The 17,240-nt window shown below is 30.0% G+C and overlaps 2 protein-coding genes across 3 annotated transcripts; both read left to right on the forward strand.

Moving 5' to 3' along the window:
- The first annotated feature begins 2,980 nt into the window (after positions 1-2,980).
- LOC107916982 (probable 6-phosphogluconolactonase 2) lies at positions 2,981-5,488 on the forward strand. The gene is made up of 3 exons (XM_016846369.2): positions 2,981-3,336; positions 3,431-3,566; positions 4,820-5,488. Exons 1-3 carry the CDS (start codon positions 3,179-3,181, stop codon positions 5,321-5,323), a joined length of 798 nt encoding a protein of 265 aa, XP_016701858.1. The 5' UTR covers positions 2,981-3,178; the 3' UTR covers positions 5,324-5,488.
- An 8,637-nt stretch (positions 5,489-14,125) lies between these two features.
- LOC107916638 (small ribosomal subunit protein S13, mitochondrial) lies at positions 14,126-16,654 on the forward strand. Of its 2 annotated transcripts, XM_016845952.2 has the most exons (4): positions 14,270-14,473; positions 15,043-15,270; positions 15,349-15,519; positions 15,959-16,654. In XM_016845952.2, the coding sequence occupies exons 1-3, from the start codon at positions 14,405-14,407 to the stop codon at positions 15,517-15,519; spliced, it is 468 nt and encodes a 155-aa protein (XP_016701441.1). In that variant the 5' UTR covers positions 14,270-14,404; the 3' UTR covers positions 15,959-16,654. The 2 variants fall into 2 exon arrangements, with proteins under 2 accessions (XP_016701440.1, XP_016701441.1); XM_016845951.2 differs by lacking the exon at positions 15,959-16,654 and having other exon boundaries at positions 14,126-14,473; positions 15,349-15,713.
- The last annotated feature ends 586 nt before the right edge of the window (positions 16,655-17,240 follow it).

Consider the following 17,240-nt stretch of genomic DNA (forward strand, 5'->3'; position numbering starts at 1 on the left):
TGATTGAGCTTAGTGGAGAATTAAATAATCCTTTCAATGGATGATTTGAGGTTTGCTTATTTGTTCGTGTCCTAATCCTTTTTCACTCAGCCCCTGTAAGAATCACAAATAGTATGACAAAAAGATTTACGACGTTAATTTAATTGGCTCGACTCATTTTTGGTGCTTCCCTATTTGCCGAGTCCTCTTTGTATTGCAACTATGTCGTCCCGTAACGGTGTGATTTCCCAATTGACCCGAATTTCATCGCCCGCAAATACTTTCCCCAGCAGTTTGTCTTGAGTCCAGAATACTACAGATGGAAGTATCCCTTCGGTAAAAGCAATCAGCGGCTTGCCTTTGATTCCAATAAGAATTTCCTTCGTACTCCCCTTGATGAGAATTACCACACAGGTTCTGATGTTATTTTTCTTGTATCCAATGAATATGTTGGATCCTGATATTGGAACATTTTCCATTCGCGTCCCCATATTTATTTGCTCAATTGGTCTAAATTCTCTCCGGTTCTCATTAGCTTTAATCACTATAGTGGCATAAACATTAGCCATGTTGATAGTGGCGACTGGATTTGGGGTTTTACCCTAAAAAATAACCTTATTTCTGTGATTTCAAATGCACCATAATATAGAAGAAAAGGTTATGAAAACACTCCTGCCTCCTCACCTGATAACTTCGTTTGCCTTGGCATTGTGAGAATCCAGTCCATGAGTGAGTGTGTACCCTCAAAAGCAACCTTATCATTAATTTATAGCTAAAAGGTCTTTATTCAAATTTCAAAATTTGTAACCAAAAAAATCTAGTAAATTAACGTATTTATACTATTATTTAACTTCTTAACTGGATTGGTGTCATGAGTTAATTAAACACTAATTCAATTAGGAAAATTATTATTCTTTTGTAAATAAATTAAGTTGTATTATTTGAGGGTATTTAAAATTTTTTTAACAAAAACTAATAAAAATATGCATATAGTGATTAAATTCACGCAAATTAGATTAGTAAAATCTTATATTTACTGCTCAACCAAAATTTTATTTTTTATTTTTTATTTTAATAAGTACAATTTATTATCTTCATCAATTATATATTTATATTATTATTTAAACTCATTACTGAGTTGATGACACCGATCAACTGAGTATCAACTTGATTAGGAAATAATTAATATATCATTTCTATTAAATGGTTACTATTACTATTTTGATAATTTTTTTATTTTTTATATTTTTATATAATCTTCAAAATAAAAAATTAAAATTAACATATCAAAAAATAAAAATAGATCTAGTTGGCATGTAGAGTAGAGTCAACTTGGGCTTTTCTCCCATTGGTGCTGCGTCAAATACGAAGAGCTGCGGCATTGAAATGGACACAAGAAAGGACTGAGTGATCATTAAGAATACCCATTTGGCCATTTCCCATTTGGGATTTGGAAAGTATAATAAAAGCAGGGTTTTTTATTAAAATGAGTTAAAAAAAATTTTATGTACTGAAATGGGGTGTCAAAAAATTTATTTATAAAAATGGAGTATTTTTTTCATTGGAGCCCATCTCAGAGGCTCCAATGAATAAAAAAATATTAATTCTTTTTCTTTTTTAATGGGGCCTATTAGATAGGCGTTAATGAATATTTTATATTTAATTTTTTTTTATAAAATATAATTAAATATTTTTTCGGGTTAATATATGACTCGTATAATACATAGTATTGGCGCCTATCTCAGAGGCGCCAATGGTGGTGCCTATCTGAGAGGCGCCAATGATATTATTTTATGTAAAAATTTGTTTCAAAAAATTAATAAATACTGTTAAATAAATACAAAATCAAATAAAATTACATAATATAAAAGTTACATTATATAAAAATTAAATGAGTTAACAACTATATGATTAAAAAATTCAGTTATAATTAAACTTTTAATAAAATAATTTTTAATTTTTTTATAAACTTTTATGTTAAACTCACCAAATACTAAACTAAACACAACAATTTATAGCTTAATCCTAAATTACTAATAAATTAAATTTTAAATAATTACAAACACAAAAATTTATAACATAATCCTAAATTACTAACAAATTAATTATAAAATAATTACAATATTCATACAAACAATATTACAATATTCATACAAAATACTAATCCAAAACTATAAATACAAAATTAATTATAAAATAATTACAATATTCATACAACATTATAATATTCATACAAAATACTAATAAAAAACTATAAATACAAAATTAATTATAAAATAATTACAAAATTACAACATTCATACAAAATTACAATATTTATACAAAATATTAATCAAAAACTATAAATATAAAATTAATTATAAAATAATTACAATATTCATACAAAAAATTATACTATTCATACAAAATACTAATCCAAAACAATAAATACAAAATTAATTATAAAATAATTATAATATTCATACAAAATTATAATATTCATACAAAAAGTTACAATATACACACAAAATTACTCATTGACGCCTCCCTATGAGTCACTTTTAATGGCGCCTCCTTATGAGGCACTTTTGATGGTGCCTCCCTATGAGGCGCCACCCGACCCATTTTCCCTTTTGATCCGTTGATCGTATTTTTATTAAATTTTAAAAAAAATAATATTTTATTTAAAAAAATTTAATAATTTTTTATTTATTAGCGCCTCTGAGATAGACACCAATAAAAAAATAACAATTTTGTAAATAATTTTTCTGACAATCTATTTCAGTAAAAAAAAAATTTTAGCTTAGTTTAGTGAAAAACCCAAAGAAGTTTATGGTTGTCAGACCTCAGTCCTCAGTCACTTGCCCAACCTGCTAACCCTTTACAACTTCATCCTTATCCTAAACTCTGGTCAAACTTTTAAAACTACAAGCAACCATGTTTCTTTATTATCCCCATAACCGACAAAAGGGACTCTTTCGTATTTAAAACGTTAATATATTTTATATACCATACTTACACCAGCTAGGGTGTTTCTTCCATCTTTGTACGGGGAAAGCATATTACTTATTTAATGCGGTCTCAATTGTTCAAGCAACGTGAACCAAACCCTACATATCATTTTCAATTCAACTTGCAAATACCCAATTTCACTTGTCTCTCTCCCCATATATACACACATTAAGTTAGTGGTTGAGAAGAGAAAAATATAGTGGGGCGAATGGAGAAGATAAAGCCAGAGCTGAGAATATTTGAAAGCAGTGAAGAGCTGTCGTCAAACCTTGCTGACTATGTGCTTCAAGTTGCTGAATCTGCTGTGAAAGAAAGAGGCTCTTTTTCTCTTGTTCTCTCTGGAGGAGACATACCAATTCGTTTAGGGTACTCATTATCACATAACATTTGCATGCAGCACTCATTAAAATTTGCCTTTGTTTCCTGGTTATGTTGCTTGATGCATGGTTTTGCAATGCAGGAAACTGAGCAAGGAACCATATGTGAGACTAGTGGAGTGGTCGAAATGGCATGTATTTTGGGCAGAGGAAAACGTAGTCCCTAAGCGACACCCTGATAGTTACTATTGGCAAGCCATGCAATGGTTTATCTCCAAGGTTTTCATTTATTTTTCATCCTTAATTTCTTTCAGTTTACTTGCCCTCTGAATAGTTGTCAAACTGTTAAAGAGCTCGATTATAATACCAGTAAATATAGCGAGAAATAGGATAATGGATCATGCTTAACCTCATTATCATGAAGATTGGCATGAACATTCTTTTATTTATTTATTTTTGGAGTCATATTACCTCCTATTGAACTTGGGGTAGAGTTAGCTTGGATAATTTTTTTGGTGGTGTTTTTTTCCTTAAATTATTGTAGATTTAATTTTTATATTTTAATTTAATTAGTTTTAATTTTTATATTTTTAAAATTTGAAATACGAGGCATAGCAACTTTTTATATCTTCAAAATTTTAAATTTTAATAACAATTAAATTCATTAATTTGAATAAAATATTTTTTTATAGATATTATATAAAAAATAGTAAATTAATATAATATTAAACATGAAATGATATATTTGTAGGCATAAAATTGATATTACTAACTATCATTTAAATTAAGATTGAAATATAAAAACATAAAAACTAAATTTGGGCTTTTTTATGAAAATAATATTAAAAAATTAATTAATTATAAAAATAGAGTGGGAAACAAATTAATTACGAAAATAAAGTGTTTGCTACAATAATTTTAGATGTTACTTGACACATTAACGATATCGATAAATTTTAAAAAATAAATTTGAAAGAAAAAAATCTAAAAAAAAATTAATTGGTGCCGCCAATATGCTAGGCAACACCTCTTAAGAAGATAAATAAAACTATAACTTTAGAGATTAAGATATTAATCGTAGAGAAAATATTATTTTCAACCGCAAACCAATTTCTTTAAATTCATCAATGCCGTTAATATATTAGGTAGCTTCATAAAAAAATATTTATTTTTTATTTTTTCAATTTTTTTCTATAACCGATGTTACCAATGTATTAGACAACACATAGAGTTATTTTAGTAAACACATTATTTTCGTAATTAATTTGTTTCGCACTTAATTAAAATTTTAAAATTATTTTTATAAAAAAGACAACTAACAACAAAATTTAACTTTATATTTCATCCACAAAATTGAATTGACAGCTAAAAAGGAGGTCAGGAGAGTGTTGGAAGTAGTGTAGAAAAGCCGAGAGGTCTTCATGAAGTGACAGCCTCTTTTGTCCTTTTTCTCCATTATCAGTATCACTTATCCATAATTGTTCTTATCCATTTCTTATTAGTGTAATTGATTACGGATTCAATATGCACAGGTTCCTTTACTGCCAGCACACGTTAACCCAGTGAGTCCCGGACTATCAGGCGAGTCAGCGGCCAATAGCTATGAGTTTGCCATCCGACAACAACTCAAAAGTCGAACGGTCCAGGTTTCCCGATCAACTGACTGTCCCAGATTCGATCTTATCCTTCTATCTCTAGGGCCCGGAGGCCACGTGGCGTCTCTATACCCCAATCATCCGGTGCTGGAAGAAGAGTCTCAGTGGGTAGCTTGCGTTTCCAAGGACGAGTCATGCGAGAGCGTCACCCTCACTCTCCCCGTCATCAACGCAGCTACCAACGTGACCATCGTGGCTTCTGGGTTGGATACCGCCCGTCCTTTCATGGATACTATGGTGGGTCGGAAGCCCATTCGATCGCACCCGGCCCAAATGGTCTTGCCTCGAGATGGAAACCTCGTTTGGTTTGCAGATGCTTCGGCTGCTTCCTTGTTCCTACGTGCCAATGAACCTTACGCCACGTCAGCTACCGACTCCTAACCTCAACTGTTATTTGCTCACCAAAAATACACCCTTAAGCCATAATTTGGAAATGTTAAGCATTTAGCACTTATTAGTTATTAACATCAACATGATGTTGATAAAAATATTTTTCTGATTAACACTTTTATCTTTATTTTAAGTTAATATATAATATTAAGATAAGTTGTCAAATTTTTTTACTTTTTTTAAGGTAAAACATATTAATAAAAACTATAAACAATAATATATATAAGCGATAATTAAGACACTACACACTAATGCACACAAACGCCGTGTCTTTGATTAAACCGTTGAAAATTGTATCTTAGCTACTCTATTGTCAAACCATCTAATGAAGAACTCTAGTCAACTAAGTAGCCACTACCGAAAGCTCAAGAGAAATATCACATCAGTAACGCACAAAAGACCAAGTATTAAATAGACTATCTTTATCATCTCATATTCCAATTTTACAAACAACGTCATTATGTTCTATTATGATAAAGCCCTCTAAGAATTGTTTCTCATAGATCTAGCAACACCTTTACCTAGACAAATTTCATATATACGTTAGAACATATCTGCAAATTAAAAACTAAAACTAAAATCATTGGTGCTTCCACAAAAAACAGAATGAACAAAACAAAAATCACAAAAATATGAACTAAAATTAAAAATAAAAGAAAAATAATAAAATATTGTTGAAGAAATCATATCCAACAACCAACCTAAAGATTAACACCATCACCGATAAAGCAAAGATTTGATTTGAAAATGTTGAGCCACTAAGGTTTTTGTTATGGAAAGGTGAAGTCGTTACTATGGGGGATTGGCTTCAAAGTATAGACCAAGCGAGGGGAGGGGAGGCAAGGGTAAGATGAGAGTATGAGCGGAAGGGGATATAGACTCTTATTCACATAAAATAAGTTTACAAAAGAGAGAAAAACTAAAAAGAAAAGTAAACTATATATTTTTCGATGCCTATACAATTGAACTTTCCTCTCTATTTATAGAAGAGATTAAAAATTCTATACAATTGTCTTTTGAATCCCGAACAGTGTTTCTGATAAGAATTCAGTTTCAAATGGATGTGGCTGCTTCCACGTCGCATTTGTCTTTTTGTAACTTTAATTGCATAGCTCTGGTTGTTTCCACTTTGCATGCGTGTATTAATGGCCGCTTCCATCACTTGCTTGTGTCATGGTTGCTTCCATCATTGCTTACATCATCATTGGTTTGATGACAGACTCCACGTTGCAGGACTTTGTTGTCTGCATCTGGATGTCTTTGATTAGCCTTCATGGTTTCTTCCATCATGGCTTACATCATCATGATTTCCACGTTTCCAATCTTTTTTGTTGGTATGTGGATTGTTCATCAGGTTGCCATCTTTGTTGACTTCAACCTTCTTGATAATTTTCCTGATGTATGACTTTTTGTCTTCATCTGGATGTTTTAACTATCATAATGAACTTTAGATATATCCTGATGACAATTTTCCCATGTGCTTTTGGTTTGTTGCAGAATATGAGGCGGGAAATCATTAATATCCATTTCTGCTATCTTTTTTAATAGTTGAATGGATTATTCGTCTTTATCACCAATTCTAGAATAATATGCCATTATTCTTCTTCCATCAGTTCTGATGTAGTAGTTTCTTTCTTGAAGAAGATATTTGGCTTTAGCCATTAAATCAATTCCGATTTGGATTTGATAATAGCTTGGATCTTTTTGACACTTGTCAATTGTTTTTGCCAGGTGTTCTTTGTCTTCATTTAAAGCTGATAATCGAGGACTATCAAGCATAGTATGAATAAACCATATTTGGTATGGCTGAAAAAATTTTTCTTTTTCAGAAATACCTATAAAAGTACTAATTTGAATATAAAAATAGTAAAAGAAATCATCATTGTTTATGATGGTTTGTAAAAAGGATTTTACTATTGCTGGAAAATCTAATAGAAGATGAAAAGAGAAATTTTGTACTATTATTTCTCTAACAAAACCCCATTCAATATTGGTTATATCAAATGGTTCGTGATCCAATCTATATTTTATAGTTGGACAATTATTTCCAATAAAATTTGTAAAAACATAAGATTGTAGAAAATATTCAGAAAAAGCTTTTTGGAATTGAATCTGTTGATTACAGATAATTCTATTAATTTTGTTGAATATTTCTACAGGCAGAATTTGTCTAGATTTATTATATAAACAAATTCTGAATACCTTATTCATAATAGGACTGTTTTTTCCTTTATGAATAAAATATTGGAAAATATCAAGAAGATTGTTTATCTCCTTAATATCAGTGAATTCTAACTGGAATTCATCCCATTCTCTATATAAAATAGATTTAAGTAATAAATCTTCAGCTTCATTCTCTTTGTTGTTGATTCAACAAATTCTCTACTCCCTTAATGACTTCAGCATAACTTGTTTGTGATACTGAATTCGGATTTTGGGACCATTGTAATTGACTCACTGTGTTTGGGGTCAATGAAAAAGTATTTCCCATTAGTTGATTTACTATTGGGTAATTTAAAACATTTGATCCAAGTGGTTGGTTTACCATTGGATAAGACACATAATATCCTTAATTAGGATAAAATGGTGTTTGTTGTGCAGGTACAAATCCTTTTTTGGATGTTGATTCTGCTTTCCCTTTGATGGGTTTTTTGTGAACGGTTGTCCATTCACCAATAGTTTTTTTCAGAGGTTGTTTACCTCTATCCATAAAAAGGCCTGCTAAAAAAATCAACAAGAATATTTTCAGCACTTTTTATGTATACTACTTCAAAATTAAAAGAACATAAATCATTATACCACCTAATTCTTCGTGGTACCATTTCTAAACTGTTGTTAGTCAGAAATTGTTTTACTGCCTGATTATCAGTTCTTGTAATAAATTTTTCAGGTGCTAAGTATATAAGGAAAGTTTTTATCCATTTTTTTATGGCTAAAAGTTCTTTTTCATATATAACATAATTAACCTCATTTGTTTTAAATTTTCCTGAACTATAACCACATATTAGTTCATCATTATTGGCTGTTTTAGCTTTTAAGATACAACCCCAATAATATTGTGACGCATCAGTTTCTAAAATTAATTTATCACATTGTTTAGGTAAATAAACTTTTGGGTTGTAAGTTATTTCTGCTTTTATATTTTTTATAATTTCTTCATCTTGTTTAGTCCAACAAAAAGAAATATTATTTTTTAATTTTTCATATAATATACCTATTTTTTCAGATAATTTATTAAAGAAATATCTTCCATAATTTACAATTCCTAAAAATTGCTGAAGATGTTTTTTATCTTCTATTTTTCAGGAAATTCTTTTATTTTTACAATAATATGGTCTTGGAGTTTAAGACCATTAGCTGATAATTTTAAACCTAGAAAGTCTATCTCAGTTTTTTCTAGCTCTATCTTTTTAGGGCTTAAAATAATTCCATATTTTAGGAATTCCTGAGAAATAATATTTAGATGTTTTCTGTGCTCTTCAAGTGTTTTTGAAAAGACTAAGATATCATCTATATATACCACACAAAATTTTTTATATTTATTAAAAATGGAATCCATCCATCTTTGAAATATTTGTGGGGCATTACATAATCCAAACGGCATTACTTTCCATTGATAATGTCCATTCGGAGCACTGAAAGCAGTCAATGGTTTTGACTTATCGGTTAGCATGATTTGCCAGAATCCCGATTTACAATCAAATTTACTAAAATATTTAGCATGTTTAGCCTGATTAATCAAAACTTCTTTTCTAGGTATAAAATATCCATCAAAAATAGTGTTTTGATTTAATCTCTTGTAATTAATAACTAACCTAGCTTTTCCTCTTTTAATTTCAGCATGGTTTCTTACCATAAAAGCTGGGCTAGAATGAGGACTATTAGTTTTTTCTATTAATCCTTTTTCCAATAGTTCATTTATTTGAACATTAAATTCATCTATATCTTGTTTAGTATAGATCATAGGTTTAACCCTAATTATTTTATTAGGATTTACAAACTTTATTTCACAGTAACGAGGACTGTTTTTCCATAATTTTAATGGTTCTTCACTAAAATTATCTTCAAGGATTTTAAACAACCAATGATTTGTTTCAAGTTGTTTAATTTGTTCTTTTCTTGGTGGTGTAAAATTTTTATCACACACAAACTTATGGTTTTCTACCAGTGGTATTTCCACAGAAAAATTTTCTACAATAAAACTACCAAATTTTTATCTATAGAAAAAGGCAAGTGATTATATATAAAATTGTTTCCTAATAATATGTCACCATGCATTTCAGGAAAACATAGAATTTTAGGAATTACAAATCTGACATTGTTTATGTAGATTGGTATATTTTTAGCTTTATATTGGATTATGGTTTCGTTACCATCAATTCCAATTGCTCTAATAGGATTATTCATGGGTTCCCATTTTTCTATAGGAATAGCATTTTTTCTGCAACTACTGGTTGTAGCTCCAGTGTCTAATAAAGTATGTAAAGAATATTTGTTATATTCTCTAAATTGAAAACTAATCTCAATATATGTATAATATTTTCTAGGTTGAAAATTTGAAAACGTGATTATATCCTTTTTTCCAATTTTCATTTGCTGAAGAATTATTTTTAGTTTTTCAATTCTAGGGTTTCTAGAATTTTCTAATAAAAATATTTTTTCTTTTTTATCAGATTCAAATTTATAAGGATTTATTTCCTCTTTATGACTAATTTCTAACTCATGTTTTTCAATACTATAAATTCTTTTTCTTTTGTTAGAAAAGTTTTTAACTATATGATCTATTTTAATATTTTTAAATTCTTTAGAAGTTTTTCTTCTAGAAAACTTATTTTTGTTATGACCAGAAAATTTTTTATTTTCTAGTTTCTTTTTTATATTATATTTTTTCTTTTTATGTCTATGATGAGTATTAGGTTTTAAAGTAAACCTTCCTAATAAATTATTAAGACCTAATAAATCTTTATTGCATGTTTCTTCTGTTTTTTCAGAATTAATATTAAAATTTTTTAATTTATTAATCAAAATACTGTTTGTATTTTGATCTTTATCAAAATCTATTAGATAATCATTTATTTGACTATCTAACTCTATTTTTCTTTTTTCACTAGGATCTGTTGGTTCAGTATCTATGGGTTCAGGAATGTCTATATTTTCTTCTTCAGATGAAGTGGTTTCTTCATCAGAAGTATAGGTTGAGACTTTTATGTCTTCATCCTGATCTGTTGAAGTTTTTTCTTCATCAGATAAATTTCTATTTTTTATTTCATGATCTGTTGAAGTTCTTTCTTCACCAGATTTATTTTTGAATAATTATGTGTTTTCAGAATTACTCGACTTACTACTGTCAGTATCATCATATTTTAACATATAATGATAATTAAACATACTAAAAAGATCTTTATGTTTTTCATAAAGTTCTTCAATTAATTTTAAATACTCAACTCTTTCGAGCTGATCATCACTCTTAGTAAATTTATCTTTCCAATGTTCTATAAGTGTTTTATAGGATTGGAAATCATATTCTTTTTGTTTATCAACTTTTTTACGTTTTTTATGTTTTTTATAATTTTTTAGCGTAGATGATGACTCATCAGATGAAGTGTTTTCTTCATCAGATAAAACAAAAATATGATCTTGACCATTACCATAATATAAAGGACCTAAATCTACATCTGACTCTATATTATTATTATTAAAAACTTGATCTAATTTATTATTAATATTAGTTAATATTTCTTTAGACTCATGGTTTAAGTCTAAATCTTTTATATTACATATGTTATTTACTTTTTCTTCTACAGAACTGACCTTACTATATAATTTACCAAAATAAAAAGAAGTCATATCAATAAGACTATTAATACCCTTACTTAGAGATGAAATGTTATTTTCATTTCTAGAGTCTATATGCGTAATATGATCACAAGTTTTATCTTTAAACTGACACTCGATTTGCTCCATATTATTTGCTTCGGGTACCTGAGACCAGCCTGTAATCCTAACGTCTTCACCAAACGCCTAAACGTCCACCCCGGACTCAACGGCAACAAGAAGACAGATTAACAGATATAGGTTTTGAAACAAATAATCTTGAAACAAATAGAAATGTAAATCAAAGATTAAAACTTACAATAAATATTACGCTAATCTTGAAGCACGTGAAGGCTAGGTTAGAAGAAAGCTGTTTGGAGATGGTAGATCAAGGGAGAAGTTAAGATGATAGAACCAGGCAATGCATGGGTAACGGGTAAGTGAAATAGTAGTGGTAAAGGTCGGGGAAATTTTTGAAATGGTCATATAGTTTTAGTAGTTATTCACTGTAGTAGAAAATTTGTGTATGTATACACTTTGACACCAAGACAGGATGGAAAAGTAAGTTTATTCAACACCCTTTCCTTAAAAGCATTGTTATCCTTTTCTATCTCCTATCTTTTATATATTTTGCAATCTTCTTCGATCTTCGTAAGTATTTTCTTTTTCATGATATTATAATTTATGTACCGATACAGTAACATCTATTAAATATTAGTGTTAAATATACAATAGACGGTTGGAATTGTTGTTGAAAATATATTAGCTTATAACATTTTTAACTTATATTAGTGTTGAATGTACATTAAAAACTAATATTTATTACTGTTGAATATTTGTTGGTGTTAATATACAATATAATGTTGAATAATTATTATTATTTCATTAGGTTGAGGAAAAAAATGATTATGACATTGTTTTTTTTCCCGAATTTTGACATTGTTGTGCTGTTGTATATCTATGATGAAGGAAAATATTTAATAAGCATAGTGGTATTTTGAATATAGAACAATGTAGTGTTGTTCGAATTTCAAAATCTATTGAGCATAATTATATTGTGATATGAGAAATGTTTATGTTTTAGTTAAAAATATTATATTAGCGAGGAAAATATTATTTTTTTCTCGTTATATATTAATTAATTTAAGTTGATATTATACATAGGAATTCTATACAAAATAGTAATAAATTTTATGCTGCGGTGAACTGTAATAGTCAAATTCGTGATACGAATTTCAATGTAATCTTTGAGTCTAAAAGTTTGATTGACATAATGTTCAAAAATGACATCATGTTAGTGGAGATGAAATGCAAAATTAGTAAAAAATTGGACAATTCAACTTACTTAGGGTTGAGGTAAGTTATTTACTTAAGATTGAGGTAAGTTATACTATGAACGCCACAAATGAATTAATTCATAAACGAATCTAGGATTAATTCAACTTGGGTCCTGTTAATTCAGACAATTACATTCAATCTTTTGTGAGTCAACCGCTCAGATACCCAAGACAATGTATCTCCCTTGGACTTGATGGATGACATACTGTCCTTTAATCAATTTGCTCAATTTCAATTTATCAGACGATGGAACTTTTAGGTTACCTACTAATACAAGCTATCTTCTCGCATTACGATCTGACCATATAATGCAACTTAGTATTAGATAAACATTAGGCCATCAATGAGTCAATATTTGCTTACATTTTGCTTTATGTGCAAAAACTGTCAACGACAAATACAAACAACATTAATGTGAATAGTGGGATTTTATTTAAATCAGTCTTTCCAAACAATTACAAGTACAAATGACGAATAAACTACACTTAAAACACTAGATCCTAACAGACACATCTCTCTATATAGGAATGTAAAGACAATTGAACCCCAGTTGTAGCCCCTACAATCTTGTAGATAGGCTAACAATGGGAGATATGCCACATGAACTAAATTACCAAATTTATCAGACAGTAGCATCACTCCTATCAACCGCAAAAATATATGCTTTTGCAATGAGCATAATTTGTCAAGACTCGATCAATTGTTCATTACAAACTTTTGTTCTAACCATGTCATATTCAAACGGAGACCTTTTGCGTGTTTGCTTTCCAAATGCTTGCCGAAGTACATGTTGTAGATCTTATAAATTACATCCTTTTTGGCAACATGGTTCTCAATTTGAGAGGTCATGTTGTAGAACCACGTCCTCCAACGTGATTGGGCATTCTCCACATGAAAAATGAAATACGTGCGTCTCAAACCTCCAACACCATAACCAATGCGCGAATCCTTTTCCAATACCGAGCACAAGTCACATTGTAAAACTCGAACTCATTGAGATATGACTCCATGATTGTATGAGGGGCCTCGATACCCAAATTTCGATGTTGGATGTTGTGCCTTGTAAATAAACAAATATATTGGTTATTTCCAGTTTTTTTGAAAATAATAAAGAAAAACTTGGTGAATCAAATTTTGACAAGCGAAGAAGTCTTCAATTACGAGATTTTTCTGATTCATGTTGACGTGTAGAAATATATCTATACTTAGATCTCAACAAGTTTCCACCAGTGGCCATCTTTAGAGTTTCTGTAATTTAACTCCAAGTAATAAAACAACATAATTGGGAATATCATATATATACCCTAACAAATAAACTAAATTATAATAATATTCCAATATACTAAAATATAATAATATACTAACAACATTAACTGAAAAATAAACTATATATTTTACAAACACTTAAAAATAATATATAAGAATATAAAATTAATAAACTTAAAATTTATAACCAAATTTATACTTAAAATAAAAATATTAAATAAAAATACTTACTACAAACTTAAAACAAAGGAAAAATACAACAATATAATAAAATTTAAATAAGTAATAATAAATCATAAAATAAACTATTTGGTCGTTCTTTTCAACTCATATATATACACATATATAAGTGAATAAAGTTCATACCATTCCATTGTAATTAGCATGGCAAAGACATGTTAAACTTAGCCGTCATAGCCCACTAGGAGGACTAATCTCGGGCTTACCCAAAAGGTTTGGGCTATAGGGCAAGACTACAAACAAATCAATGGTTTAAGTTTACATCGGGGCTCCCAAGACTCAACAGCCCAAGTGGATCTTTGCTCTTTGAACTCCCAAAGTCCTGAATGATAAACAAAACCCTTGCAAAAATCCCTCTTACCAAAGTTGCAGGCTCCGATTCTCGTCAAATCTATACTCTTTCAGCGTTTAAGAATGTTGGGGTTACGGTGTTCTGTTGGAACACTATCTGATGTCGGTCATCGCCTCCTTCAAACCACGACGGTCAGTGCCTCTCCTTATTTCTCGATATCATAATATTTACAATCTTAAGAATTTTTTTGATCCATTGACCTCTTGCCAAGGTTTAGGATTATATCATTTTTAGAACTAATGATTTCCTAATTAGTGTTGATCAGCTTTGGGTTTTTGGGTTCATGGATCTGTCTGTTTCTATTAGTCTTTTTCCATGTACACTTTTTAATCAAGGAAAATTAGAAGTGGGTTTTGATCTTTTTTTGTCCTTGTTCCATTAACATGTTGAAATCTAGGAAGTAAATGTTTTTTAAAACAATATGTAAATTAGATTTTGGTATTAACCAGTCAAGACTTTTATATCAGTTTAATGGTGTTATTGTTAAATTGGGTTTCTTTTTTCTTTCCCATTGAACTGCAACAAACCTGATAGGATCTTATACTTATGTTGTGCATTTGTGTAGGCCAAGTATATAGTGCATCTGGGATAAACTCGGTTTGATAGTTGAAATCAGGGTTTCATTTGTTTTCAGAAAAAAAGAACTTATATGTTTTATGGTACCTGCTGGGAACTTTTGTTCTCTCATTGTTTTATGCAGTTTCATGGAATAAGAGTACAAGGCATTCGTGTGGGAAGTGCTGAAATTCCAGACCACAAGCGCATTGCAGTGTCTCTACAGAGCATCTATGGAATTGGTCGTAGCAGAGCTCGCCAGATCTTAAGCGAGCTCAATATAGATAACAAACTCACTAGGGAATTGACTGGAAGAGAACTCATGGCTCTTCGCGAGCATGTCTCTTCCACATACGTCATTGGAGAAGATTTGGTATGAACTTTTTTCCCTTCTCTACTTGCTTGATAAAACTTGCTTTCTCAAATGTTATACATTTCTTTGGTAATTTAGAGGCGATGCGTCAATGCGGACATAACCAGATTGAAAGGTCTTCAATGCTACAAAGGGATCCGGCACGAGGATAAATTGCCTTGCCGAGGACAGCGCACAAAAACCAATTCCCGGACTGCAAAGAAGGGACTAACTGCTGTTTCAGAAAGACACAGAGCTTCTTATGCTTAGGTCTAATTTCTTGCCCTAAGTTGCGACTTATTTTGAAAATTTTCAATTAGACCTGCTATTGATTCTCAATAACTTTTCCCCCTTGAATTGAATCCAATTATGCATATTGTTTAACCTAACTGGTTCAAGTTTCTTATGTTGGGTGGAATAATTGAAGACCCTTTAGCTATTATTTATGGAATCCTTTTAGAACATGGATTTGATGTCGTACCATCTGCCATTTCTTCATGTCTTACCATTATGTGATCATCGATCATTAATTTCTAGCACTGCCAAGATGCTTCCTGTTTACTTTTACATGAACATTATAAAAATTGGTCTAAAACTACCGAGGATAGTGTTACTTTATTTTCAGGTTGTCAACACAATAGAAGTTGTAGGTGTCATGTAGGCAGCTCTTTTTATGCCGTTCGATAGTATTCTAATGATTTTCTATTAGGTTCGGCATGCATGCGCTACTGTATAACCCGCATTGAGCACCTAGAGTCTGAAACTCCTCCCGATTTTAATTCCAAAGACCAATTTATTTATATCGATTGGCCAAGATGAAGTTTGTTGCAAAGGAAGCTGCGAATCAAAGGTATAAAGTGGCCTGTTTGAGCTGATCTTTTGCAGACGCAAACAGTTGAATAATGCCCTTTATCATCAGTTCAATTGCTGGGAAATCTAAAGAGCAGAGATTACTTAAAAGGTATATTTGATGAAAGTGAGACAACCCTACTGAGGCAAAGATTGGTTACTCCAATAAAAGATGCATACACGAAGATTTAAGCCTGGTTTCCTTACAAAAATGTTACGGCTTCTCTATGGTATCACGTAGTGAGCTCACTAAAAAACAAATTTTTTTCCTAATTTTTAATTTTCAACTTTATTATTAATAAATTATTAATTGTTAGAATAAACTAATTCCTCTTTTGGATTATAAATAATCTCCTAAAAAGACCATAACTTGCCTAAACACCATATATAGATAATTTTTTAAAAAGACAATATGGTACAAGTTGTGCCCACATGACAAACCACAACTTGTTTCTGCATTAGTTTTATCATTGACAAATTTGAACTTTGTATGTATTCTTATCTTTTAAGCTGGATGTATATACGATATCATGATGCAATACATTTAGAAGACTTCAAGATAGAAAAGTCCAATTCCAAATATGATTCTTGATGAGTTATTATCCTTATCTCGTAAGATAATTAGGCAGCACGTTTTGAAAGAATCCTATTCCAAACACGAGACTTAAAATTAAAGATAAACGTTTGGTGATAATATAAAGGCTTGAAGATAAACTTACATGAAATAGAGATGGTTCTAAAATATTGGAAGTCCTGAAGATAAAAAGGGCTTATATGTTCATGGTAAAGAACTTAGAGGGCATTTGATATGATGGAAAGTTGTCACTTTTCAAGGAATTTAATTAGTTGGGATGTGATTAAGAAAATATTAATTTACTTTCATTACAATTTAACATTCTCGTAGAAGTTACTTTCTCACAATTAAGAAAGTGATTCCATTGATAATTGGTGGAAAAACTATTTTCCTATACCGATGGAAAGTAAAAAGAAATTGTTAGGACAAAATTAACCTTTCTTTTATTTGTGCTTATGATATTAATTAACTTATTCAACGGAAAAAAATAAAAAAAATGCAATTTTTTTTGTTATTTTCTAGTTCCTACAACTTTGATACAGTATTTCAAAATAATTAAAAAAATAGA

Source organism: Gossypium hirsutum, chromosome D06 (assembly GCF_007990345.1).
Source record: "Gossypium hirsutum isolate 1008001.06 chromosome D06, Gossypium_hirsutum_v2.1, whole genome shotgun sequence".
In the NCBI taxonomy this organism is placed as follows: domain Eukaryota; kingdom Viridiplantae; phylum Streptophyta; class Magnoliopsida; order Malvales; family Malvaceae; genus Gossypium; species Gossypium hirsutum.

Excerpts from the sequence above, each read along its gene's own strand:
- LOC107916982 (XM_016846369.2), top strand. The coding sequence starts at position 3,179 with ATGGAGAAGATAAAGCCAGAGCTGAGAATATTTGAAAGCAGTGAAGAG. Across the intron at positions 3,337-3,430 it reads GACATACCAATTCGTTTAGG|GAAACTGAGCAAGGAACCAT; the intron begins GTACTCATTATC and ends TTTGCAATGCAG. Across the intron at positions 3,567-4,819 it reads TGCAATGGTTTATCTCCAAG|GTTCCTTTACTGCCAGCACA; the intron begins GTTTTCATTTAT and ends CAATATGCACAG.
- LOC107916638 (XM_016845951.2), top strand. The coding sequence starts at position 14,405 with ATGTTGGGGTTACGGTGTTCTGTTGGAACACTATCTGATGTCGGTCAT. Across the intron at positions 14,474-15,042 it reads GCCTCCTTCAAACCACGACG|TTTCATGGAATAAGAGTACA; the intron begins GTCAGTGCCTCT and ends TGTTTTATGCAG. Across the intron at positions 15,271-15,348 it reads ACGTCATTGGAGAAGATTTG|AGGCGATGCGTCAATGCGGA; the intron begins GTATGAACTTTT and ends TTGGTAATTTAG.